Source organism: Dendrobium catenatum, unplaced genomic scaffold (assembly GCF_001605985.2).
Source record: "Dendrobium catenatum unplaced genomic scaffold, ASM160598v2 fragScaff_scaffold_1125, whole genome shotgun sequence".
Taxonomy (NCBI): Eukaryota; Viridiplantae; Streptophyta; class Magnoliopsida; order Asparagales; family Orchidaceae; genus Dendrobium; species Dendrobium catenatum.
In genome coordinates, this window is record NW_021319587.1 from 840,801 (window position 1) to 868,745 (window position 27,945).

At 31.2% G+C, this 27,945-nt stretch overlaps 1 protein-coding gene across 1 annotated transcript in view; it reads right to left on the minus strand.

The window, feature by feature from the left end:
• LOC110095568 (protein FAM133-like) overlaps positions 1-22,393 on the minus strand; it is a 50,514-nt gene extending 28,121 nt beyond the window's left edge. Inside the window, exons 1-3 of the mRNA XM_020821165.2 lie at positions 22,109-22,393; positions 12,366-12,467; positions 1,157-1,298 (exon numbers count right to left, since the gene is read on the minus strand). Coding sequence (XP_020676824.1) covers positions 1,157-1,298; positions 12,366-12,467; positions 22,109-22,192 — 328 coding nt within the window. The 5' untranslated portion in view covers positions 22,193-22,393. The remainder of the gene's footprint in view (positions 1-1,156; positions 1,299-12,365; positions 12,468-22,108) is intronic.
• Between the last annotated feature and the right edge of the window lie 5,552 nt (positions 22,394-27,945).

The following is a 27,945-nucleotide window of genomic DNA, read 5'->3' on the forward strand; positions in this document are numbered from 1 at the left end:
ATGGCTACTAATAAGAGAGACCCAAGGGAAAAAGAAGGGAATAAGAGAGGAGAGGAGTGAGAAGCTATGTTTGAGAAACCAAAGTTCCATAAATATACAATCATTGCTCCCATTTACAATCTCAGGACACCTTTAAAAAACAAGATTCTCAATGTAGATTCAAAATAACCTAAATTAATACAAAATAAACATAATGTGTCCTTACACATTTGATATAAGAAGCATATTTAAAACATTAAAAAAAACTAAATGGGCACATGACTAAAAGTCATCGACAGAGATTCATTAACCATAATGATCCTGCACCATTTTTGTAAATCCTACTCAAATAATATTATAAAAAATTATAGAAGAGATAAAAGATTGAAAGACTAAGAAACGATGATAAGATCTTGGCATAGTGGGCAATTAGCTTTGACAAGGTCAAAAAATATGATATAGTCCTCAAGGGACTACAAGTTATGTTCAACAAGATCAAAATACATTAAGAGTAATTATGATCATATGGTCAGGATGACCATAGTAACAATCTTTGTCTTTTATCAGTGGGGCTTGTTTGTCTTGTCTTCGACCATTAACTTTAAGCAATTTACTAGAGCTTAATTATAGTTAACTGGGCTATATGTATGGTCTTCTTTGGCTCCGTTTTCTACCACATCCAAGCCAATTGACTTGTTTGATTTATTAGAATTGACATATCATGTGTTGCAGTAAAGGTGTCCTATCGTATTGCGCACTTGTCTCCTGCAATTTTCTAGGGGATTCTTCATGCAAACTTATGTCACTAGCATAGTTAAATTATTATACGATGGATTTTTCATTTACAATGCTTGTTATATCATGTTTTTCTTGATATATCCATGTTTTGATTACCCTTTCATTTGCTGCAATCCCATTTTAGCATCTATTAAGAGCAAGAAGACATAAGAATGAGGAAAAACCAAAGTATTCCATAAAATACTTATTCTATATCAGTTCCCTTAACATGCAATTGGTTAATGTTTGCTGTTACAAATCCAATAATAAAGTAAAGATAGCATCGAAGGGTAGACCATATTCATTTTTAGCACACCATTTACTTTTGATCATGAAAAAAATTCTGTCGGCCAGCATAATTAAATTGACATTATAAATCATACGTTTTCTATTGTCCTACCTTTTTTTCTATGCAACTTGATGTCTGAATGGTTCCTCCCAGCAGCAAGCTTACGAGCTCTATCTGCATCCAGCTGTGCCCTGTAATCTCGCATCATTCTATCCTTGTCTGCCTCCATTTCACCCTTCTTGAGTTCATCTTCCTGACAAAAACCAATAAGTGCTATAGAAAGAACTCTGCAACAGCAACTATTTTTTATCAAAATTAATGAAAGAATCCAACATAACAATAAAAAATTAAAAAAAAAGTGATGTTGCATGTTTTGAATAGCATAAATAAAGATAAAGCTAAGTTCGTACGGGATAACAAGTAAGATTTGCAGAGTTATTGTATAAATTAGAGCAGCTTGCTCATTAACAAATCTTTTAATGGTGTCATAAAGACTAAAGGAATGTCAAATCATTTAACAAGTATTTGATATCCGTTCAAGAAAAAAATAATATGCTTAAGATTGTGATACCTATATTGGAATCAACTTAATAATTCATAAAAGAAAGTTGTAGAAGAGAGTAGAAAAAATAAAATGGAGGTGATATTTGTCACCATCATCATTAGGCTTATCTTAAATATTTGTAGTTGATATTTCTGCGTTTTGGAAATCACTGAAAATAATATTGAGAGAAAAGAAAGGATTTTCATGTGATTTTAAATTAACATGAAAATACATGATGATTATGAGTAGAATTGATTTGACATGCAAAGAAAAGGCATATTGAACTTACTAAATATATGTGCAATGCAATTATGAATAATATTAGTTGTGGAATAACCAAAGAGTTTTCAATTCTAGTAAAAGCACATCAGCGATCAAATATAATATAGCCATGGATAAGCTTATAAGAAAATCCACAAGAAACCATCTTAGTAAATGTTATTAAAATGAGATAGTTCTAATAAGGGAGATATTTTGAAATAAGTGAAAATTTGGAAGAATGGAGGTAATGGAGGTATTTTTCAGATGATAAAGAGCTCAAGATTAATACAGAGAAAAATGAATTGATGATATAAAATTTTAATCCATGGCAATGATAAATTAGTAACCAACATTAGTGGAAGTTGAAGTGAAATTGAGATGTCATATGTTTAAATAAATTGGTTCTATTCGAGAAAAGAAAGAGGATGCAAATGTGGACATAACCTCAAGAGTTAAATTTGTAGTTAAATGGAAATGTCATAAGAGTGATATGAAATAAGAGAAACTCCTGAAGCCTTAAATGTAGATTTTATATAACTTCTATCCGACCATCCATAACCTTACAATAAAGACATCAATATTCAAGTTGAGTGTGGCGTAAAAGAAAATAATAATGAAGATGAATGATAAAACTAAAAAGGACAGTTAGCAATGCTTATATCAAAGAGAAAATGAAAGTCTACTCCTGTAAAGATAAGATACAGAAAATAAGTTTTTGTGATTTGGATATGTTAAAAGGAGAATGGAACATACACCAATAAAGCAGGCGGATAAAATTATTATGAAAGAATTACTTAAAAATTAGACGCTTAAAGGTAGTATGATTACGTCATTACAGATTTGCATAAAATTGTGTTAGCATCTCATGCAACACTCAATGTAAAAGAACAAGAAAGAGGATACACAGGCTAAAACCAAGTAGTTGGGTTAACGGTGATAAAGAAAGATGATTGTGATAAGAAAAATAAGATGGGGTAACCCCAAAAAATTAAGTTAAAGGTGGTAATGAATGATGATGATAATTATAAGAGAAGATAAGACATTAAAATACATCACAAAATAGGAAACTAAGACCTAACCTGTTGTTCGATGATGAAATTTCAGTTAGCTCACACAACATACAGAGTTAACAAAGAATACATGGATTCAAATAAAGATGACATGTAGGTCCAAATGCCAACCTTTTAAAAAAAATTGCCAGCCTTGTCATATCACCATGAAAATGGTGGTTTCTAATAGAAATAATATAGGTATCTCCATTCATTTAATTAAGGCATAAGTCAATTATTTTTAAAGTCGCACACAGGTATCTCCATTCATTTAATTAAGGCATAAGTCTATTATTTTGAAAGTCGCATACAGGTATCTCCATTATTTAATTAAGGCATAAGTAAATTATTTTGAAAGTCGCATACAGCTATCTCCATCAACAACACATGTTTCAGGAAGCAACTATAAACAGGAAAGAATGAAGAGGGAAAATGCTATCAAAATCTTTTACAACATCTATCATAAGACTCTTAATAAAACATAATGAAGAAAAATGATTCATGTTGTTGACCACACGTAGTGAGATAAAAACTTCTTATTGTAGTATCGTAAGAATGCACGAGGCTTTTCTACTATTTGCTAAGGATTTGATTTCTAAATTCAATCTTGATGCAAAATTTAAAAAAAGATGAGAATTTTCCATAAAAAATTACCTCATTTTTTGCCAAAAATCACTGAAACCATTTTATAAATTCTATATTTTATTTCTATCATTTGATATATAGAAGTGTATATAAATAAATAAGTATATCGGAATTTATTAATTAATTTTCTAATTAAATAAAATGACCTAAAGTTTTTAATAATACTATTCACTAACGACTGTATTGTCGCAAAATCCATTTTTTCCCAAATTGGGTGCAGGAAATGGCTGAGTTCAAAAATTAAAGCTGAATCAGAATGTGGACTTAAAAAGGCTATTAAATTAAAGAAAATAATTATTAAATTACCTAACCTAAGCAATGTAATTTAACCCTATTAACACTTATCAGGATGGAAGTTCAGGTAAGCTCAGGACCTGGAACCAGGCATAAGGGGAGCTCGGTACAGAGAAGTAAAACAGAGAAAAGAAGAATGATATGGAAGAAGGGAAAATAGGAAAAATGAGAAGGTAGGGAAGAAGAAAGAAAAAGAAGGAATATAGAAGAAGAAGATGAAGAGGGAGAGAAGTAAAGAAGAAGAAAAAGAAAAACAGGAGAATTCAAGATTATTCAATAACAATTTTATCTTAGTAATTTCTTCCACAACTTGAGTTGAGATTCGCGTTTGTAGGGTTAAAAGCTTGAATATAGAGAAATCAATTTGAGGCAAATATATTATTTGATGTTAATTTGATTTAAATTCGATGTGAAAAATTTAAAGAAATTATTTAAATTGAGAAATTTATTATTATTTGATTGTTTATTAAAGAACAAGATGTCAGGGTGACAAAAATAAGGAAATTTATCCTGAAGAACCTATAATTCAGGTGAGATACTCAATCTCTAATATAGGGAATAAATTATCCTTGGAACTTAATATTTGTCAAGATTCATAATTCCATTGAGCTATTATGCACATGCAAGTAGATATTCTTCAGATTGAGCATAACATGATCATATCAACAAGTCTAATGCATTTTATAAAATTACTTGTTAATATGTCATACATTAAAACTATGGGAGCGAGTTATGGAGCGTAGGTTGTGACGTGATACTAATGTTTCTCAAAATCAATTTGGATTCATGCCCAGTAGGTTTACTATGGAAGCTATACATTTTTTGAGAGGTTTGATGGAAAAATATATAAAGAATAAAGAGGATCTACATATGATATTTATTTATTTAGAGAAACCATATGATAAAGTTCCAAGAGAAGTGCTATAGAGCATTCTTGAAAAGAAAGGAGTTAATAATGTTTATATTCAAATCATTAAAGATATGTATGCATGAGCTATTACTTGTATTCAAACCTTCACAGAAGGTGGTTTGACCAAGTATTTTTTCTATTTTGGTTGGATTATATTAAGGAATAACCTTAAGCCTGTATCTTTTTGCTTTAGTCATGGATGTTCTCACTAGACATTTGCAAGAGAATGTACCTTGTTGTATGCTTTTTGCTGATGATATTCTTCTTGTTGATAATACTATAGAGGGACTTGAAGGTAAACTTGAAGTATGGAGGTCAACTTTAGAATCTAAAGGTTTTCACTTGAGTAGATCTAAAACTGAATACATGGAGTATAATTTTAGTAGTAATAGACCTAGCGAGGGGATTGTGACTTTGGGAGATTAAGTCATTAATAAGAGTACACGTTTTAGATATCTTGGATCTATTGTTCAGAGTGATGGTGAAATAGATGGGGATATTATCAATAGAATCCAAGTTGGATGGTTGAAATGGAGGAATGCATCAGGCATGTTGTGCGATAATCCCCCTCAAACTTAAGGGAAAATTCTATAAGATGGTGGTGAGACCTGCAATGCTTTATGGTGTCGAATGTTGGTCATTAAAAGAGAAGCATAATACTAAGTTAATTGTTGCAGAGATGAGGATGCTCAGGTGGATGAGTGGCTTTACCCTTAGAGATAGGATACGAAATGAGCATAAAAGTGAAAAGGTTAGAGTAGCTCCAATGAAAGATAAGATTAGAGAGAGTCGTCTTAGATGGTTTGGTCACATAAAACGGCGCCTTCCAATGACCCAGTTAGGAAAGTAGAGGTATTAGATTTGACTTTTGTTAAGAAAGGTAGAGGTAAACCTAAAAAGACTTGGATAAAAAGTATTAGAAATGATCTTTCTTTGTTAGATTTAAACGGGAATTTGACTTTTAATAGGACACAATGGAGAAAAAGGATTCATATAGTCGACCCCACGTAGTGCTCAAAAGCTTGATGTTATTGTTGTACTTGTTTAAATGAATTCAATATATTTTAATTAGCTCAATTCATCAGATTATTTGATGGAAAATAATATTTATTTGAGCACATAGAGGTAAATTGTTATATATCATGTTACCTCGGATGCCTCTTAAAACAGATTAATTGATAACAAATGAATATTAAGGCTATGCAATTTTAAATATCAACGATAATGATAATAAATTAAAAGAAGCAAATAAAAGGTCATATCATATGAGATAAATATGCACACTATGATGACCTGCACAAGAAGAGATAAAGTTATGACGAGAAGAACCCCATTGTAGAAATAAAAAGGAATTCCTGACTCTTGATACTAGAAAGTTAGAATGGTTCAACTTTTATCGAGGGGTTGTTGATCGCGACTCTTGATTTTGAAAATTTTGAATGGCACGATCTATATCGAGGGGTCATCGATGAATTCAATGCTAGATTATATCAATAGTTATTATGATTGATGGGTTAGGTGATGATCTAATGATATAAAGGTGTCAAAGCCTATATAAGCATTATATGATATTTCAACAAAATCAATGATTAATAAGGTTTAAAAGACAAAATCAGAAATCAAGGTGTTTTGCTTTACCGAGTCGAGGCGTAAGCCTCACGATAGATCGATGCATAAGCCTCAAAAAGAAAAAAAAATACAACAACATCATCAAGCCTTTGTCCCACTATGTGGGGTCGGCTACATGAATCCTTTTTCGCCATTGTGTCCAGTTAAAAGTCAAAGTCTCATTTAAATCTAATAAAAAAAGATCATTTCTAATATTTTGTAACCAAGTCTTTTTAGGTCTACCTCAACCTTTCTTAACATAAGTCAAATCTAATACCTCAACTTTCCTAACCGGGTCATCGGAAGGCCTCCGTTTAATGTGACCAAACCATCTAAGGCGAAAAAATAAAATAAAATACAAAAAATGAGTAAAAGCTCAAAATAGTCCCCTAACTATTGATATGCGCATTACTCCAATTTAATTCATCAACTATTAAAAATTGTCCAATTTGGTTCCTCTGCTAAAATTTTCATTTAAATTAACGGAAGAAGCCACAAGCATTCTCTTCTTTGCGGGTATTTTATTAAAAATACTTACCTAATCATTCGCCTTCCCGCTATAATTCATGGAGACGGATTTGGAGACTGAATAGTGCGAGGGAGAAGACTGTAGCTGCAAGCGAGATGAGAAAGGTCGTGCTGCTGCAAGCGACCGTGAGTGATGCGAGAGGCTGCAAGCGAGACGCGTTCTACTGCGAGAGACCACGAATGACTTGAGAGGTCGAGTGATCACAATGTGCTTTGAAATCCAGAGACAAAGATGGCGAGCAATGTGCGACATTCATAAGGAGACGGAGATAGATTTGCTTATCAATTTATTTAGATAATATGGAAAAAATGAATCAACTTCATTGTGAGAACAAGTTTCATTTAGTAATAACATTTATTTTGCTTTATTTTCTATGTTATTTTGTTATCGTGGATTGGAAAAGAAACTTGTAGGAAAAAATAAGTGCAAGAATCCAGAAAGACTAGTCAAGTTGCTTTTAAATTAATATAAAGCAATTTCTATAGACTGTAAACATTAATTTTGATAGAATTCAGAGAACATCAATACCAACTATACAATGTCTGAAAATCTCATGAAATATATACAATGTCTGAAAATCTCATGAAATAAGTAACTCATTTCACTAAGACTCTTCTTTTTAATTTTATTTATAGGCTCATCTCAATTTGGAGAGAACAGAGAAATAATTGTTGAACCACCAATTTCTTCTAATATATTTTTTTCTGTATTTTGTTTTTTTTTTCATTGAAGGTTATATATATTTCGATTTTTTTTTTTTTTTTGTTATTTCGATTTTTTTTTTTTTTTGTACATTAGAGTTTGAATCATTAAGGGTGATCAACGACAAGCGTCATTGAATATCAATGTGAATGTTTTTAGAGAGTGAGTTCTTTCATTAATTTTCTCCATTGATAAGCATGAACATTAATTTATAGGTGAGTTTATTTATGATTGTATTGTTCAATATGTGTATATATTTTAGCAACTAAATAGGGAATGATGGACTACGCGCATTAGTTTATGAGTGGTTAGATGTCTCCAATTTCTTGTAACTTTATAGTGGTTTGTCCCAACCAACCGCTATTATTTGTCATATGCTTATGCTCAGAATGTAGATACACCTAAGAGGCATGGTTACCATAATGATGAGATGTAAGAAGACAAGGATATGGACTATAACTTGAAAGATGATGAGAACAATTTGAAAACAATGATTCTGAGATGCATGATGATGATGAGTTATTTGAAAAAAAATGTTGATTGTTCTGTTGAATTTATAGACACTATAAAGAAGGAAAAGGAAAAGATTTGAGTTCAAAATATAAATTTAATTGAAAATTTGAAGAAAAAAACAACGTGAAGTTGACTGTATGGATTGCAATGATGACGCTAGTGTTCATAATGGTGATGAAAATGATTGTACAAGATGGCCAGTCTTTAATCTCATGCTTGATTGTCATAAGTAGAAGTTTGAAGTGGAAATGTTATTTCAGAAGCAAGGAAGAGTTTAAAGAGGTTGTTTAGAACTGGTCAATTGCTACTGAAAAAGCAATAAAATTCTCAAAAAATGACAAAAAAATGTGCAAAGTTATTTGCAGGAGGCTTTGTAGGCACTTGTATTATGCGTAACAACTTGAACCACCAATATCTCTCCTACTTCCTCAACAACCTCATCTAACATTTGAAACAACAATTGTGCATCCATCATAAAAGTTGAACATTGATAGATTTCCGAAATACAATTTCATAGGATTGTTAACAAGAATGTTGATGATGCTCCTTTATCAAATATCTAACCAATCATCTAACATCATGATCACTCATGTCTTAACCCATGTCTTTTTCACTTCATCCACCATCATTGTCCTTATCCTAACCTTCTCATCTAATATCCAGGTCTTGAACTCATACATACTAGGAAGCTCTAAACCTCTATCATAACTTCAAACCTCAACCATAGCTCCCAACAAATCAAAGTATGTTTATCCATGCTGGACTCCTAACAACATTGAATGGAATGTCATTTTCATAAAAATACCTAGCAATATCTAAACAGGTTATATTCTTGAGTTCCTTCGTAGCAACAAGAGGAGAAAAAGTTTAAGAGTTAATATTCTCCTCTACATCAACATTCAACATAAATCTATTCATTAGTCCTTGAGTGCATTTATTAGAATAAACTAAATGACTTCCACTACTCGATATGTCACGCTGGGAATCAAAATATGAGCTATTTCCAATCATCTTCTTTATACTTTTGTGTCATTTCTTTGGTGGTGGCAAACTTCTTCAAATAATAAGTACATTCTTTTTTTTTTCACTTCATCAAACACATTTGCACATGATTCAACGTTGACATATATATGCAATCCGAGTGATCATTAAGCCTTAATACCTCTAGTAATCCGCTTCTCAAAAAAATTATATTTCATGTAAACATACCCTTTCTTTGTACCTTCAAACATGAACTTTTTTTCTTATGTAATCAGTCATTCTAAAAAATCAAAGAGATAAAAAATCAACAATAAGATCATGAACTTTATGTAAGACTTTCATAAGGGTTGTCGTGTCAACATGACAAGATAAGATACATCATTATAAGTCATTATAAATTAAAAATAATAAGGCCTATGTCAAACTCCCCATAAAACAAAGATTACAAATCTCAATCCATTAGGTTCGACTGAAAAGTAAAGTTGCAGTTCAAATTCTCCTTTCAAAGTTCAAAATTCTATTTCAAATCAAGTTTTATTTTTTGGTTTTTCTCTCCTTAAAGGTTGTAAACTCCACTTATGGGCCTTCCAATGAACGTAAGTTACATCCCAATAAATGGAGAAAATGTAAAGTTAACAATCCCATCAAACAAATTTGATTAATCAAGCCACCATAGATATATAGTAAAGCCTTGAAACCCAATGCTAAGCTTTCCTCATCCTAAAAATTGCAAGTTCTAGTTACAAACCATCCAATGGATATTAGCCTTAACATAATTAATTTAAGCCAACACAAATCAAATTATGCTTGGTTCTCAAGCCATCTTAAGGATGTAAGTCATAAGCTAAATTCAAGTAAATTCCAACATTAATGAGCCCATCAATCAAATCAAACTAGTCAATCAAACTTCACATGCGCCTTGAACATGCTTCTTTGAGTTATACTAAAAGTTCTAGAAAATTGATGGTCATGTCATGCCTCTGTGCTGTTATTGACCAAGTATAATACCTTTGAACAGCAAGCAACCATTTTGTGTGCATTTGAACTATTCACTGAAAATTGTATGGCTAGCCTATCATCAGCGAATGAGTTGATGGCAACTTTGCAAGCACATCTTCAACATATGCATCCATGTGGCTTGCTGGAGACACATAAAAAAGGTAACTTATGATTGTTAATCAAACTCCACAAACATTCTGGTTAAAAGCTCTCTAACATTGGCAAACTGGCAAACTCGAAATCAAGGAATTATGGGATCTCGATAGGGTTTATCTCCATTCTTCTAACACCCTTGTAAATTAAATCCAAACACTAATCATAAACCTAAATTTGAGCCCAAGCTCATTAATCAAAAGGGTACTCTCGTGAGCATAAAGGTAATTAAATATAGGAGTTTATGTTCATATAGGAAGTTTTGACCACAGATCTAAATAAACCTTGATTTAATATATGTGAAAATCTAGTTAAAATGAACACAATCTACCTAAAACAAACTACTCTAGAATTCCTCGCCATAAATCAATAAAGATTGAGCATGGGTTGGCTTTTCCTAAGCAATCAGACGCAAACTACTTGCACTTACATATATGGAAACCCTCTAGGTATTCTAAAAATTATGTTTGATAAAAACTACTCTTAATTAGTTTGATTAAAAAAATAACATAAGTAATGGGTGAGCTAGCTTAGTTGATGAACAGCTTGGAAGTTGTTGCAAAGGTGTTAGAATTAAATTCCTCCACACCAAATTTGTGCTCCAGCACTCAAAATTTCCCAAAAAAAATATAATTACATTTATTTATTCATGAGAGAAGCACCCCCATTTTCAAGAACAATTCAGAGACACCAAAATAAATAATTAACTGAATAAATCATGTCATTGCTCAATCTCAATTCTTTAATATGTCCGCAAACTTATTTTGGAATCCAATATGACCTTCATGTTGCAAGAATAAATTTAATGAAAAACAATAAATTGATTTCTTAGATTCCAAAGAAATAAAAAAAAAATTAGAAGACTTTGCAGTTCGTTCAGGAAAAGTTTTAAGTGGACTCTATGAGACCACATCAAAACTAGAGCTGCCACGCACTTAAAACATCTTAAGGGTAAGGGTTTATCATACACGAGTCCAACTTAGGGCAGAGAACTGCTTCAAGGATTTTACAGTTCATTACCTTACAGCTAATCTCAACAAGAATAAACAGCATGAAAATTGGTTAACGATGCACTGTTATTCATTATGAAGGAAATGGAAATACCATATTAACAAACTATAGAATGGAAAGAATACGTACTAATGGTATATGAGGTTTTGAAGGCTTTATCATAACAAGAAAACTTCAATAAAATGGAAGGCGAGCACTCTAATCTCTCTTACAAAGTCTTATTCCCCACGGGATGGGAAAAAAAGAGATGATTACACCTGTCAACAACGTAAGCCTACATATCGGGTTTCCAACATTATAGGATCATGCTTAATCAGTTTGCATAGCTGATCAGCAAACTTGAAATAGCTGTTGCAACTTTACTCATCACCACTGCTAATGCAGCAAACGTTTCCACTGGGTCGGAGAAAATCTTCAACAAATGGGAAGGAAGCCTCCAACGGAGTGTAAAGCTCCGTGGACATTTCAATTCAATATCCAAAAAAACAAAAGGCAAGCCTTCATGGACAACAAGGGACTGTTTGATTTGGCGTATTAAGAATGCAATGTAAAATATTTGCATTCAAAGGTAACAATTTGACTGAATTTACTTTGCTTGAGATTTGTGGGGAAATGAACCATGAAGACTATAAGGCAGCATGCCTCCTGTCTCTTACCTATTATCTAATTCTTGAAATGTTCTTGATTGGTATCCTCGTTTATTTTTTCTTCCATTTTTAAATTCTTAGTTCGCCTAACCTTCTGTTTACCTTTCCTGATGTAAACATAGCTAAAAACTTCTATATGCCAATAAACATTATACAACAGTGCGGCTTAAACAACGTTAAGAATTACCAGCTGAACAGATCTCTCCAGCGCAGTTAAGAATTTCCTAACTAACCCACCTTATAGATCGGAGTATGTTACAGTACCTTGTTCGTAAGACACATGCAAAGGTGATCAAATATAAAAGAATTACTCTTTTTAAAAAGAAAATGCTCAGGTAAAGGAATTACTGAATGAAAACTAAGAGATCATACCACGACATGAAAGAGTACAGTATGCAGATGATCTTTCAATATGATAGAAACTGCAAAGGAAGAAGCCCTACACTCTTTCACATCACAAATATTATATACTACCTTCTGTTTTTTCTTGTATTCTTCCCATGTTATTGTGTGGGATGTATTAAGGCTGGCCAAACGAGCAGCATGCCACTCTGGTGAATGAAATGTACCATCAACCTGTGACGGTCCTCGTTAGTAAAAATTCCAGTAAAACTATAAGGCAGAAGTGTGTGATGAAAGCTATATTTATTTTGGAGTACATTAAAGCATTCAAAAGAGGAACCATGCAAATGAGTTCCCATGATCGCATACAGATCAAGACTCATGGAAGAGATGCAAAAGATCTTACTTGCATTTAATATGAATAGTATCACTCTATACACGCAATAATATGAAATATGCAATGCCCAAAAGGCAGACATAACTTTAACATGCATTAACCATTTAGCTAGTTAAAACAAAAAAACAAAGCCTTAAGTCTATGTATGACCAATATCTGTAAGACACAGCATGACATACCAAAAGAGAATTCGAAGCATTATCATCAAAATATTAAACATCATTAGAAATACTTGATCAATTTTCACTTTACAAGATGAAAAGTGTCCCTGAAACAAACTACAATATAAAAAGACAACAGGACAATGCCGTTCTGAAAAGAACTTTGTTATAGTTACATCCGGTGTAGAATAATAGATGATTTGCAAGTGCAAATATTCTCTCATCCATCTGATAGCCATCGTATTGGATCAAATTAACGCTCTTTCCATTTCCCAAACGAACTATATGCATATGCATATCTGCCTCCTTACCTACAAGTATATGTCTGTGCAGAGGAGAAACTAACAAAAATAGAACAAATGGCAATATCTTGAGTCAATAAAACCATCTGTGCAAACTTTAGTGAGAAGTTGAATGTTGCCAAATAAAAATACTCAACATGTCATAAGGAGTTATATATTATGGTACAAGCTTTGCTCTATAGGCGTTATTGTCAACTTCATTAACAGTTTCTATTGTATTCTTATCACCAAGCAATAAAATAGTTGCATTCCTTGAATAAATTGAATACTCATCTATCAAACACAAAAGCAACCATGGGGACACAAATACGATATGACATGAAAACATGGAAACGACAATACGGAAGAATTGCAAAAAGTAGCACACAACACACCACGGGCACGTTTATATATTTAATAACTTAAATATGAAATATATAATTTCTACTATTATCTACTAAAGACATCACATGAAATATAATATCATGAAAAAAACTATATAATCATAACAAAAAATCAAACACAAGCATTCATTAACCATTTTAACAACATTACTTTAAAATGTCCGAAAATCTCCACAACAACAACAACAACATCAAGCTTTTATCCCACTACATAGGATCGACTACATGAATCATTTTTCTCGATTGTTTCCTATTAAATGTCATTTCTAATCAAGATTGTCAAAATCGGACCAGACAACAAATCGAAAGAATGAGAGGTTTACAGTTTGACCGGTTCAACTAGTTTGACCGGGGTCGAATCGGATGACGTAACAAATAATAATATTATTAAAATTAATAAAATTAACATAATAATATGACAATCTAACCTTAAGCTTAAACATAAATCCATTATATCATACATATCAAATATTCAAACTAAGAATGAGTTGGAGGTTTAAAATCATACTTTACAAACAATATAATTCATATTTAATAAAAATTTAGTTTACATATATATTTTTAAATTTTATATAAATAATTTCTAATTTATATTATATGTTTAGGTATAATCTATACCTATGAAAATATACAAAATTTATATTATAAAATTATATCTAAATTTATGTTATATTATTTATTATTAAAAATAGATAAAAAATTAAAATAAATCAATTTTTATATTATATAATTAAATTAAATAAAAGATAAAATTAAATATTATTTGTATTATTAAATTTTAATTAAAAAATATATGTAGAAATATGTAGTGTATGTATAGTGAACTTGACAACTTCATCTTGATTTTTTAGTCCAACATCAACTAGATACTATATGTTAGTATAGTTTTTTGTTTATATAAGCTTTTTAATTCACATGGTAAAAGAAGTCACATGGTAAGATGGGGTGATCAAGCATTATTGATGCTTGTGTAACTAAAATATATAAAATTTAAATTAATTTATTAAGTGAAATATTTAATAATAAATTTTTAAATTATTTTGTTTAATTAAATACGAGTTGAATCGGTTCAAAATCAGCTAGGCTTAAACAACCTGGTTTTGCAAAACTGGTGATGGTTCGCCAGTTCTCTGGTTCTCGGGCGGTTCAATGCTATTCCAGTTTTATACACAAACCTAATCAAGCCGGCTAGCTGGTTCCCCGTTCAGCCGGTTGAATCGGCCGGTCAGACCTGATTTTAATATCCTTATTTTTTAATATTTTCTAACCTAATCTTTTTAGGTTTATCTCTACCTTTCTTAACATAAGCCAAATCTAATACATCTACTTTCCTAACCGGATCATTGTAAGATAGTTGTTTTATGTGACCAAATCATCTAAGGCGACTCTCTCTAATCTTACCTTCCACTAGTGCTACTCCAACTTTTTCACATATATGCTCATTTCGTATCCTGTCTCTAAAAGTAAAGTCACTCATCCACCTAAACATCCTCTATCTCTACAACACTTAACTTAATATTATGCAAAATGTCCAAAAATCTCCAAAATAAATAAATACCAATGTTATTCTGAAGAAATTGAATTGGAACATGACTACATGAGTATCATTAATTAGACTTAAGACACTCAATGCTAGTGTCATCATTAGCATTAGTCCCTATGCCCTCTTCATTGACACATTCAGCTTCATCCAACAAAAAAAAAACAATTTTCCCAAAGATGACTCATCAAGTATTTCAATAACATTAATTGTGATTAATATATTTCCACTGATATCCCACAACTTAGTCTTCCCTTGAATATATTCTGGCCTGGATAAAAGATGAAAATTAGTATGCACCAATACTAAATAAAGTCATTAATGATTTGAACCATTTGTTAACAAATTTCATGATAATAGGTTTAAGAACAAATAAATTCTATATATTTTTCATATAATCAAATTACTTTTATGTCTAAGTGGATGGTCTCCACTACAAGTGTAGCATGATCAGAATATATTTGTATATTTCCTATATTTTCATCTAATTCTCATGCAATACTATTATTTTTATATTTATCTGGCCATGTCACTTTACAACAACATCAAGCCTTTATCCCACTACGTGGGGTCGGCTACATGAATCCTTTTTCTCCATTGTGTCCTATTAAAAGTCAAATTCTCGTTTAAATCTAATAAAGAAAGGTCATTCCTAATATTTTCTAACCAAGTCTTTTTAGGTCTACCCCTACCTTTCTTAACATAAATCAAATCTAATACCTCTACTCTCCTAATCGGGTCATCGCAAGGCTGCCGTTTTATGTGACCAAACCATCTAAAGTGACTTTCTCTAATCTTATCTTCTACTGGAGCTACTCCAACCTTTTCACGTATATGCTCATTTTGTATCCTATCTCTAAGGGTAAAGCCACTCATCCACCTGAGCATCCTCATCTCTGCCACACTTAACTTAGTATTATGCTTCTCTTTTAAAGGCCAACATTCGGCACCATAAAGCATTGCAGGCCTCACTACCATCTTATAGAATTTTCCCTTAAGTTTGAGGGTACATTTCTATCACATAACAAGCCCGATGCATTCCTCCACTTTATTTATGTTTATTTTTTTTTGAGTTAAAATTATATGTAAAAAAAACAAGTGAACAAAAATATGCATATGAAGATAAATTATCACTATCTTGCATGGAAATTTAGCCGCCTTGCCTGTGGGAATAATGAAATCTTGATAGGGCTGACCTCCTCATAGGTAAAATAGGCATTTGAAGCATTTTAACATTGGCAATAGAGGTAGGAGAATGTTTAAGGCCTGAGGTAGCTTCTTTTTAAAGATTTAGAGTGGTATTGAGGTAACTTCTCCTTGAATATTTGAAAGGATCTTAATATAGCTTCTACTTGAGACTTTTGAGTGGAACAAAACTAATCTTGAAGATTCTTAATGTGGGGAGATGAAAGACGAAGAGGAATAAAGTTAAATCACCTGTAATTAAATGTTTTTTATTAAAATATAATTTTTCCTGTAATTTAATGTTTTTTATTATGCCTATAGCTCATAAAATTTTTTATGAAGTAAATCTTAGAAATAGCCATGAAATTTTATGTTGTAAGCCACAATATTTTGAAATATAATGGAGTTTATTCTATTTTCTTCCAACTTGGATTGATGGCAAGTTTTTATCTCTTCCTTTAAATAGGTTGAGAGTGATATTCATCCTTTGGTGAGGGTGAGGGAGTTATCCAATTAATTTTAAGCTAGTTATATTGTAATGCTTTCGGTTATTTTTTTTCCACAATTCTTTAAGACTGTAACATCACTTCATGATTCATCAACTTCAAAATATGATTGAATTTATTTATTACTATATTTGTATTTGTACAGGAAAACCCTCTTTTGACGTGGTACATGGCCATAATGACTAAAGACTATATATCTCATACAATATTAATTTAGAAAAATTCTTGAATAATTGTTAGTCGGTGATTCCTGCACCTCATTGTTGTCATAGAAAAAATATTTGAAATGTCAAATAAATGAATTTTCTAACATGCTTTAAGTCATTGGAAAGAGAATTCAGTGATGTAAGTCCATTTATAACATTTTGTATTCTCGCCTTTTAATCTTTGCTTCAACCTTATAGAAAAGCGTATGTACATTTCAGATACCACCAAATAGTGCTTGATTTTCATCTTGATAGTAGCACTGGGTGTCAAATCTGGTGATTCAAGCATTGCCACCAGATTTGATTGCATTGTAATCATTTAATATGTGTTGCAGTCGAGCAAAAGTTACATCATTGCAACAAACTTAAAAGGGAAAAAGACCCACCCCTTGGAGGCTGAGGCAGGAACCTAAAGGTTAGAAGACTGAAAGAAATCTTTGTTGATGGTGATCCACTAGGCTTTAAAATTAAACTTTGTATTTTCTAGTTCATGATTGTTTGTAATCAAGTTATTGGAAGCAATAATAATAGAAGAGCTCTCAATCTTCGTGTAAAAGCAATTTAGATTTTTTAGAACGTATCCCCCAAGGAAACTAAGCCCTTTATATGGCTTTGAGATGCGCTTGAAATCTTCAGGGTTTATTGGAAACTTAGCATATTATAATTGAATCTTTGAGTCAATAACAAAAAGATACTTGTCTACCATTTGAAACATAGTGGCATCGATCCCTATGTTGATAAAGGCTCTGTGCTTATTGAGGCTTCTAAATATGCTTGCATCATTGATATAATTTGATGAATAAAGATTGTGTAACTTTGAAGGCTTATGCCTTCTGAGATTTTTGGGTGCATAAAAAGTCTATATCTTCTGAAACTTAAGTGTTATGAGATGTTAAATAAGTAGAGAAAATCCATAATAAATGCTAACATATATTCTTGATATGAACAAAGACCGTGTACTTTTTAATGCTTATATCTTATTAGATTTTCAGGTAAGTGAAGAGATATATATCTTTTAAAGCTTATATTTTTTGAGATTTTAAAATAAGCAAAGAAACATATACCTTTTAAGGTTTTTATATTTTGAATTTTTTGAAAAAATTGTATTTTCTAAAGCTTATATAATGTAAGATTTTTAATAAATGAGAAAACTTATACTTTTAGAAGCTTTTTAACTTTAGCTTTTTTGGATAACTTGTACTTTTTGAGATTTATATCTTTTGATATTTTTGAATATCATGTAGTTTCTAAAGTTTATGCCTTTTTGATAATTTGGAGAACATGTGCCTTCAAAAGCTTATGCCTTCTAAAGTTTTTCGATTAGTGGAGACCCCCCACTTACTCTCATGGGGTATTTCTAGCAAGGAACCTGTCAACTATTAACTTCCCATCAAGGCTTCTTTGTTGCCGCGCCTTCTAGGGCTTTTATAGAAGAAACCCTATCTGTCAACTACCCTCACGAGACCATTTTAAATGTAAATGTAAAATACAAGTGTTTTTGTAAAAACTTACTTGAAAAATAACATATCTTTGATTACCTCCAAGTAATTAAGAAAATATCTTGATTTTGTGCATGATGGTTTGGAATGTAATATAAAATAATTGTAATAGTCAAAGCGAAGACTCCTAAAAATTGTGATTATGAGTAAGATGATTCATATCCCTTAAAAGAATTACTCCTAAACAAAACATCAAAGTTTATCTCCTATGATATCACAAGAGGTGTCAATAACACAAAGTTGGTTCAAATCCATCACGGTTGTCAAAAGTTTATAAGTTAGCAAACCAATACAAGAAGGATGAATTAAACTAGCTATGTCCAAGAAATCATACTAAAACTATGGTGGAGGAACTTTAATGTGATGTAGAAGGGGAGCCCTCTTATAAAATGATTTGAGTATAATTATTCATGGAATTAGAGTGAAAGAATTTAACGTCTTGACTTTCTACAAAGATCTAGTGCACACAAATAAAAGAGAATGAATATAAGAGACGCCAAAGTTTTTACGAGAAAAATAATAAATAAAAAAGAAAAAAAAACATGTGGCCCAACCTAGATGAAATGATTCCACTAGTGTGTATATTGTTGGCTAGAAATGAAACCTTTATCCTTAATTTGGAAAGGCAATGAAACAATGGAGTATAAATGAACACATGAGGATGGATTATATGGTGGAAGTTGTAATCGATTTAAAGCATTGGAATTATCCTCAAGTGATTGTTTGTTGGTTGTTCGATCACTCTCCTTTAAAAAGAGAGGATCAGAGACCAAGAAGGCCAATATTATCTTGTTATTGACATTGAGAGTTAGAGTTTATGCCAACAGCAAGCCTTACCTTTACTAGCGATGGTGAGTATTAAAGTTGCAAGCAACGACATGCAATGAAGTCAACAAACATTAGTCTTGGTATCAATGACATGCATCAGCCTTATAAACAATGGTGTTCATCAACACCGATATACAACAACGTGCATCGACGACATGCATCAGTCTTATATGAGATGGCTTATGCCAACACTATTGGTGATAATGGGCAATGCATTCAATGAGGATCGGTGTAGTCGAACAAGGTAGTTGGGCGATTTTGATCGAGAGATTGAAATCAAATAATAATTGTCAAGAGACCATAATCAAGCGATGGTGGTGGATGACTATGATTGCTAGAATTGGTCATCACATCGATCTTTAATAGAGCTATTTCCAACTCAAAGCCCAAATTTGCTTCCAAGCTCTAGGTTCAAGATCCCTTTCATGTGAAGAATATAGCCCTCTTTATAATTTTTTTAGTGGCATTTTGATAAATCAAGCTAAAATTCCAAAACATTATATCAAAGGCCTATGTTAATTTCTTTAACCATTGATCATTCTATCATTATATGCATCTTAATGAACTCATAATTAAGCGATCATGGGCTCATTAAATTTCTATCATCGCACTGCTCATTTTGACTGTACAACAACAACATCAAGCCTTTATCCCACTCAATTTGACTGTAAGAATGAAAAAATTGGAAATCATTTTATCCTTCATTTAAGGTCTCAAAGTTTCCAATCATACTTCCAACTGCTTGATTTGGGCTCATTTGAACTTGAATCAGATTGCTTTTGATGTCCTTGGGGTTGTCTTGTTGAAACATTTAGTTCAATTATAAATTAGCTGAAATAGGAGCTCAAATGATCATGAATTTAGTTAAAAAAATTTTAATCCAAATATTGCATCAAAATTTGTGCATGATCAAATGCATTTCTACTGAAGTATAAAAAACAATAACATTTAAGTTCATATTTTCCCCAAACAATTTTCACACAATACAATTAATAACTTCATAACCCAGCTCATACCCATATAATTAAAAGGTTAGACTGAAAGCATATATTCTATATTTTTCTACTAACATGAGCATTTGTCTAACTTGCACTGATGAAGATTTGATATCATATCAACCCTCCAAAGTTTCCTAAGGGTTTCCCTGTAAGTGGAGTTTCTACAAACATGTTAGTAGCACCAGCTTCAATTCTTTCACCAATTCTAGCAATGTCAAATGTTGAGCAGATTTAGACTGATGAAGACACATTAGGTCTCTAGTCTGATGAAGGTACATTAGATCCTTCAAACAAGCATCATAATTTTGCTCATTGAGGATACCATCTCCATTAGACCTACTTAAAGTAATTTCACCATGACTATCTAAAGGAGACCCGCGACAGATTGTTCAATCAAGACGTATTTGATGCCTACTATGGGTTGATTATTTTTTGCTTTATTGATTTAAGGAAATACTTTTTATTTTGAATTTATATATTGAAGGATAATAACTTTTTAATTTGTTTAGGAATATGTTTTGTAATATCCTTATAGCCTTTTTCTCTATAAATAAGGCCCAATGGATTATTATTTCTTATTTAATGATTGATTCCTGGCGCTCTCTCTCTCTCCCTTCCCAATAACCTTGCTTCTCCCACAACTCTCTTTCTCTTTTTTTCTTTTTCTAGCCTTTCTCATATTCCGCTACCTCCTCTACATCCCTCTCCCCCAAACACACCAAAGCCATCTCCTCCTACATTCTTCTCCCTCTCTATTGGCTCCACATCCTCTCCCTTGCTTCTCTCTCAATTCCCTACTCCTATCTTGCCTCTACAATGAAATTCAAACTCCTATGAAAGTAGAATCTCTTGATTTCCAAACCCTTCCTCTGGCAATAGGCAATGGAAACAATTTTAAGAACAAAAATCAAACATGAGATACAACACATGGTGTCCTTCAAGTGTCATTCTATAGCACCAAAATGTCTAAATGTAAAAAGTGTTTTTGCTTCATGACAAAAAAACCTTCAACTCGGGTGATCAAATTACACAACAAATTCATTGTCCAATCCGACGAACAATGGACACAACATAGCCTTAGTCAAGCATGACATAAATGCTAATCAAGATGAATTCACACATTTCAACCAAATTCAGCAAAACGGGCATTGAATTCATTATCAAAAAGGAGAATTGATGACTAATTGTTGAAAGACAATTCTTTCACATAAGTACTTGTTATAAGTGGATTCAATCAAATAAGAGGAGATTATAACTTTAAATTGGAATTTATAAAGAGTTCCCCGAGTGTTTTGAAGGATAATAAAATTACTGGATACTTGTAAGAAGATAAATATGCTTTGTTTTATCTGTAATTGTGGCGAGGACTTCCAAATATTGAAAATTTACTCCGAATTTCATTTGAAAATGAAAGGAAAGAAAATCTAAGCTTCATCAGCAAGCCGGAAACTTCATAAACAAAAATGTAGATGCTCAACCATATGTCAATGCATGAACCAAGTCAATAAGGAAAGAATCTCTTGCGTTATTATCACAATATCAATGACAGTAGCAGCGGGGCACTCTCAGAATCCAACATTCTTTCGGATACAGCGACAGCCTACATATTTTGACTAAAAATATAAATATGGACAATCCCGAACAAAAATTTCAGCCATTACGCCAACTATTCAGCCCTCACTTTAGTAACTTGAAGACACTTGACCCAAATCAACTACTCATTTTGAGCTCTCAAATTCCAACGAGAAACCAATTCCATCCTCAATTGCAACAGTCGTTCAAAAGAAAACAAGCCAAACTAGCTAAATAGAATTGAAAAAACAAGTGATAGGTCAAGAACACAAGGTTAACGGTATGAAAAGGTACGAACCCTTCCGTCCTCGAACTCCTCCGGCCCAGCCGCATCCGATAGCCTCGACCTCTGCATAGCTTTGTAAGCCTGATTCTTCCCCATCTCGGAGCAAGAAAATATGATTGAACAACTCCTGCAAGAGGCGGACTGGCTAATCGACTCGGAGAAGTAAGATCCAGTATCTGAGTTGATTCCAAAGTAGATCGTAAAGAAGTTCGATCGACAGCGGAAGGCTGGCGGGTCTATTCGGATTTTGATTTTTTCTCCCTTCTTCCCATCTGTAGCTTATATGTGTGGCGTGGACCGAATCGGGAGCTTCCGAGGGATGGCTCTGGATGGATGGGTTAAGGGTTTTTGCGGTCTTAAAAGGACCGGAAAAGGGACCCTGCCTTGGAACCGGACATGAGCTAGCTTGTTCCGTGTTGTCAATGCCATATATTTGGATATCATTTACATTAAATCTATGCCTTTGCATTCAACATTTCAACAAAATAATAAGCATAACTAGTTAAACACCCAATTGAAGCATCATGAATTTTTTAGCAATTAGTAGTCTAATGCATTCGAGCACGAATAAACAATAATGATCGAAAGGTATATCGTTTAATTATGGATATCAATACATTATACATTAATGCTAAAATTAATCACAAATAATTTTTATATACTTGAAAGAGTTAAGTATTATAAACTATCCACAATAGAATTATGATTAGTTTTTTATCAATGAGTATAAAGCTAGATTGAGTAAGCTTGCAAAATAACTAGTACACGATGAAAATAATACAATCACCCAAGGGTCATATTAGGGAATTATTGAGCATGAAAAGTGACAAAGTATATAATAAAAGTAATGATAACATTCAAGAGGAAATAAATCAAATTTTCTTTAAAATGTTTTAGAATCTCATGTTATTCTCTTATAATAATCTAGAAGTGATAGCAATAATGAAATTAATAATAAATAAAGTATTAAACAATATGAACAATGATGAAAAACTAGTATATAATGGTTCAATCATCTCAAGACCTATGACACTCCTCACATCCTCCTCTTAGATTTTTCAATAACTATCTTTTGCTTTTGCAAGTGGAGAGGCCTCAAATAAATGCTCTTTAATAGGGTGATAGGGCCACCCAATGTTTCTACTCAAAGCAAGAAGCCTTCTTGTACAAGCCCAATACGTGCTAATTTTTCTACTTCAAGTGGTGAAATTTAGCAGTTATAGCACAATCTCATTAATTTATGTGTAACACCTCTTGATTCAGTATTCAATTCAACCTATTCTGACCTTATCTGAATAAGATAAGTTGTTAAATTTCTACATTTGAACCCTTTTGCATGTATCTGAGATTGTTTTGATGTGAGAGTCTGCATATGCTTTGAAGGGGGTCCCAGGCGTCACAACCCAATTCGATCATGACAGGTTCTGTCGTGTTGAGCTGTGGCATACTAATCCCAAGATCTAGTTTTGAAATATTTCAGATTCCCTCCCCATATTCATTTTAAATAAACTACATACTATAGAGCTACTAAAATATCCAAATACTAAAATTAAACTTATCCACAAGATTTCTTTTATTTCATTAAAATATATCTATACTATAGTATGTAAAGCTATAAAACTAAATAATAAACTAACCATAATTGTATAAAAATTAAAACAAAAAAAATACCTTTAAACTCAAATATGATCCCGAACTGCTAATCAATAGTATTCTTCCTTTTCTAGATCATAAAAATCAGAAGTAAAACAACAGTGAGCTATAATAGCTCAGCATACCACACAAGCTGCTCTAAAATTTTAAATTCTTTTATTAAATATTTATTGAATATTTAAAAGTAAATAAATGTAATCGAATCAATCACGATACTGAGAAATATAATAAGAGCATAATAGCTATTCAATTATTTAAATAATATTGCTAAACAGACAAATAAATTGCAATTCATATCATAGAGAAGTTTATATCATATTTCTTGAACCAAGATATAATCTTAAAGGATTTTGGTCCCTTATGACTATCTTTTATGCTTATAGCACTAAAACATGCCCTTATGTATCAGAATATGACTTACAGCTAACAAAACATGCCTTATAGGCACCAGAGTATTCCCTGACAAATAAAATCTCAAAAGATTCTGACCTCGCAGCATATATTATTTAATCACATGCATATTTTTCATTATATTATAATAGTAAAAATATAATTGAGTATGTGTCAGAATTGTCATATTTCTATAATGGTAAATAGTAGGAAATCCTATTAGGCAAAAATGCATATTTTTAAAAAATAACTAGATTTGAGTACACCCGTGTTAGAGAGAATAAAAGAAATTTCTAGAGAGAGAAAGTGTATTTTGAGCCATTTCGATCCATTTTCAACTGACGATTTAGTTGAGAAGGTAAGCATGTGACATTTTACCTAGTTTAGTTTTAAAAAATACAAAGCCTTCTCAAATATTTTTATTAATTTTGTATTTTTGTAACAAAAAATGGGGAAAAAATGGGGATAACTTTATACTCATAAACTTTTGCCGTGTAACTTTATGCATATTATAGAGACATCTGTTTTGAACATTTAGATATTTTTTTTGGAAATTGTATAACGGGTATTTTGAAATGAGCATTAATTTAACTGATTTAAAAATAATCCTAAACTTAAAAAATAGTGTTGTAGTATAATTAAAGTTTCAAAATAGACTTTTACACAATATTTAGTAATTTGGCTAAATTCTGAAATAACACATTTCTTTTCAGTAAGGTTTCTTGTGTGCACCATTATAAAATTTTGTGAAGTTTTGGAATATGTTTAATGAAATAAATTATATGTTCTATTATTTAAAAATGAGAAATTCTGAGATGTTGTGGAAAAGGACGAAGTTTGTTTTGGTGCTTATAAGGCATGTCTAATGGCGAAAGTCGTGTTATGGTACCTATAGTGTATATTCTGGTGGCTAAAGTCATGTTTTATAGCCTACGAATATGTTATGGCGGTTAAAGTTATGTTCAGCCTACGAGCATATTTTGATGTTATAAGTAGGGGTACAAATGAACCAATCTTTCGACAAGCTACTCGATGCTCGATTTGATTAAAGCACATTCATATTCATTTAATTAATTAAACAAATATACTTGAATATTTTTTTATATTTTTGATCATTAAATAAATAAGCTTGACTAATAAAATGGTTTGCTCATTTATGTTTTTCAAATAACATCATTTAAAACTCGTGAACAAGCTCAACATTAAGCTTAATAAGAAGCTCGATAAGAAGTTTTCAATTTATTTTATATATTCAATAGAATGAATTTATTTATGGACAAGTGACATTCGTTAATATTTGCTAGATTATTTGTTTACAATGTTCATGAACAAATATAAGATGAATCATAGCTTGTTTGTACATGAACAAGCTCATTTGGTAACTCGAAAAAAAAACTAATTAGATATGTTCATGAACGAACTCATTTGGTAGCTCAAGAATACTCGTTATATATGTTTGTGAATGAGCTTAATTGATAATTTAAAAAACTTCACTGGATATTGTGAAACCCCTAAATTTTCTTATAAGAAATTTTGACTTAGAACAATCAATATTTATTTTTGGAGTCATAATAAATCCAAATCACAAATTGTATTCACTAGAACATTTATAATGTTATATTTTAGCTAATCTAATTTTTTCATAATTTTTTGGCACTGTTAAAATTTCTTAAAAAATTGTCACCTATCGATACAAGTTGGGTTTTTGGGACCGTTAGGTGCCCGTTTTGCAAACCAATTTCACAAAAAAAAAATTGCTAATTTATAAATATATTTTGGTAATTTTTGAAATCTCTAAAAATATTTCTATGAATTTTCAATTAAAAATTAATTATAATAATAATATTATATATTAAATAATATTTAAAAAAGAAAATATCTAATCTTACTTTACTAAAATTCCCATTTAATTCTTTTGCCAATGTTAAAAGAGAATAGAAACGGATAAGACAAGAATTAAGGAAAAATGAAAAGAGAGAGAGAGGAAAAATTCTAATTTTGGAGGTCTTAGAACCATTTTCGTCAATCGGATCAGTTAGGAAACTTGTCTGTCATGAGGTTAGGCATATTATGTGCATTTCAATTTTAAAAAATGTACAAGTTTTAGTGAATATTTTGATCAAAACTTTGTATTTATTAACAAAAAATGGGAATAACTTTGCACCGGTAAAACTTTCACTACGTAAATTTTTATATATTATAGAAATTATGATTATGCATATTTTGAATATTTTCTAGAAATTTTACATCAATGATTTTTAAATTTATGATATTTTTATTGAAATAAAAAATTATCTGGATGTTAAAAAATAGTGTTGTAGTACAATAAAAGCCTTAAAATATCATTTTATACAATCCATGATAATTTGATAGTTTTTTTGAAAATGTGTATTTTTTCTAGTTAGATTTTCTGTTGTGTACCGTTACACAATACTGAAATTTTTATACATGCTCAATTACTCTTTAATTATTATAATGTGATGATATATATACATATGTGATTAAGTTATATCTGTTGAGAGCCATAAGGGATCAGAATCCTTTAAAATTTTATCTAGGTCAAGGAATTATTGAGAGTTATAAGGGGTCAGAATTCTTTGAAATTCTATCTGAAATAGATATATGTAATATGTTCTTATGCGATAACCACAAACAAAAAGAAAGTCATAAGGGATCAGAATCCTTTGAGGTTCTGTCTAAATCTAGGAAATATGATCTGAACTACTCTGTGATATTAATTTTTAATTTATTTATTTATTTTATATTATTATTTAACTTAGAGAATAACTATTATGCATTTATTATATTTCTTAATTTAGTGATTTATTTAATTTTCATTTAACTATTTTTATATATATAGTAAAATACTAGATAAAAGAATATTTAAAAATTTAAATTGGTTTGTGTGGCTTACTGAGCTGTTGTAGCTCACTATGATTTTTCTTCTAATTTTCAAGATCTAGGAAGGGGAAAAAGGTTATAGACTAGAAATTCAAGATCAAATATAAGGTCATAGGTATTTTTTTTTTTTTTTTTACAGTTTTTTTGTACAGTCATGACTAGTTAAATTTTTTATTATGTAGTTATTACATGTATACATGTACTATAGTGTAGATATTTATTTTGATGAAATGAAAGAAATTTTGTGGATGAATTTAATTTTCGTATTTAAATGTTTTAGTAGTTTTATAGTCGATAGTTTATTTCAATGAATATTAACATAAAAATTTAAAATAATTCAAAACTAAATCTTAGGATTTGCTAGTCATAGCATAATGTGATAGGACTTATCATGCTCAGGTTGGGTTGTGATAAACTTTTATGTTATTAGAGCGATATTTTTGGAATTGGATCATAAAATAGAGCTATAAGAATTGATCTGTAAGTCTAGTGGGGTAGTTTCAAGTCTGTATGTGTGTTCATTATTTTTGTTTCATGTGCATGTGTGTTCAGTTATACATTTTATATGATCATAGATCCACCAGACCCAAATATGACTGATGGACAAAGTTCTAGTCAGGCAGCTCTTGTATACAATTCTAATCTAATAGTTAGTTAAGATATAATTTCACAGTTTGCTACTTTGATAGCCCTCAAGATGAACCTTGAATATGATGATATTAAGGTGCAAGCTTTCTAGAGTAACCGTGTGAAACCCCCTCCACACTCCCTTGAAACACCCTCTAAAGATCTTCTCTCTCTCAAACTCAACCATTTTCTCTCTCTCCCTTTCAAGTTTTCTCTTTAAGTTTTCTCTATAATAACGAAGACATAATGACTGCCAAAGATACTTACTAAGTGCCTTC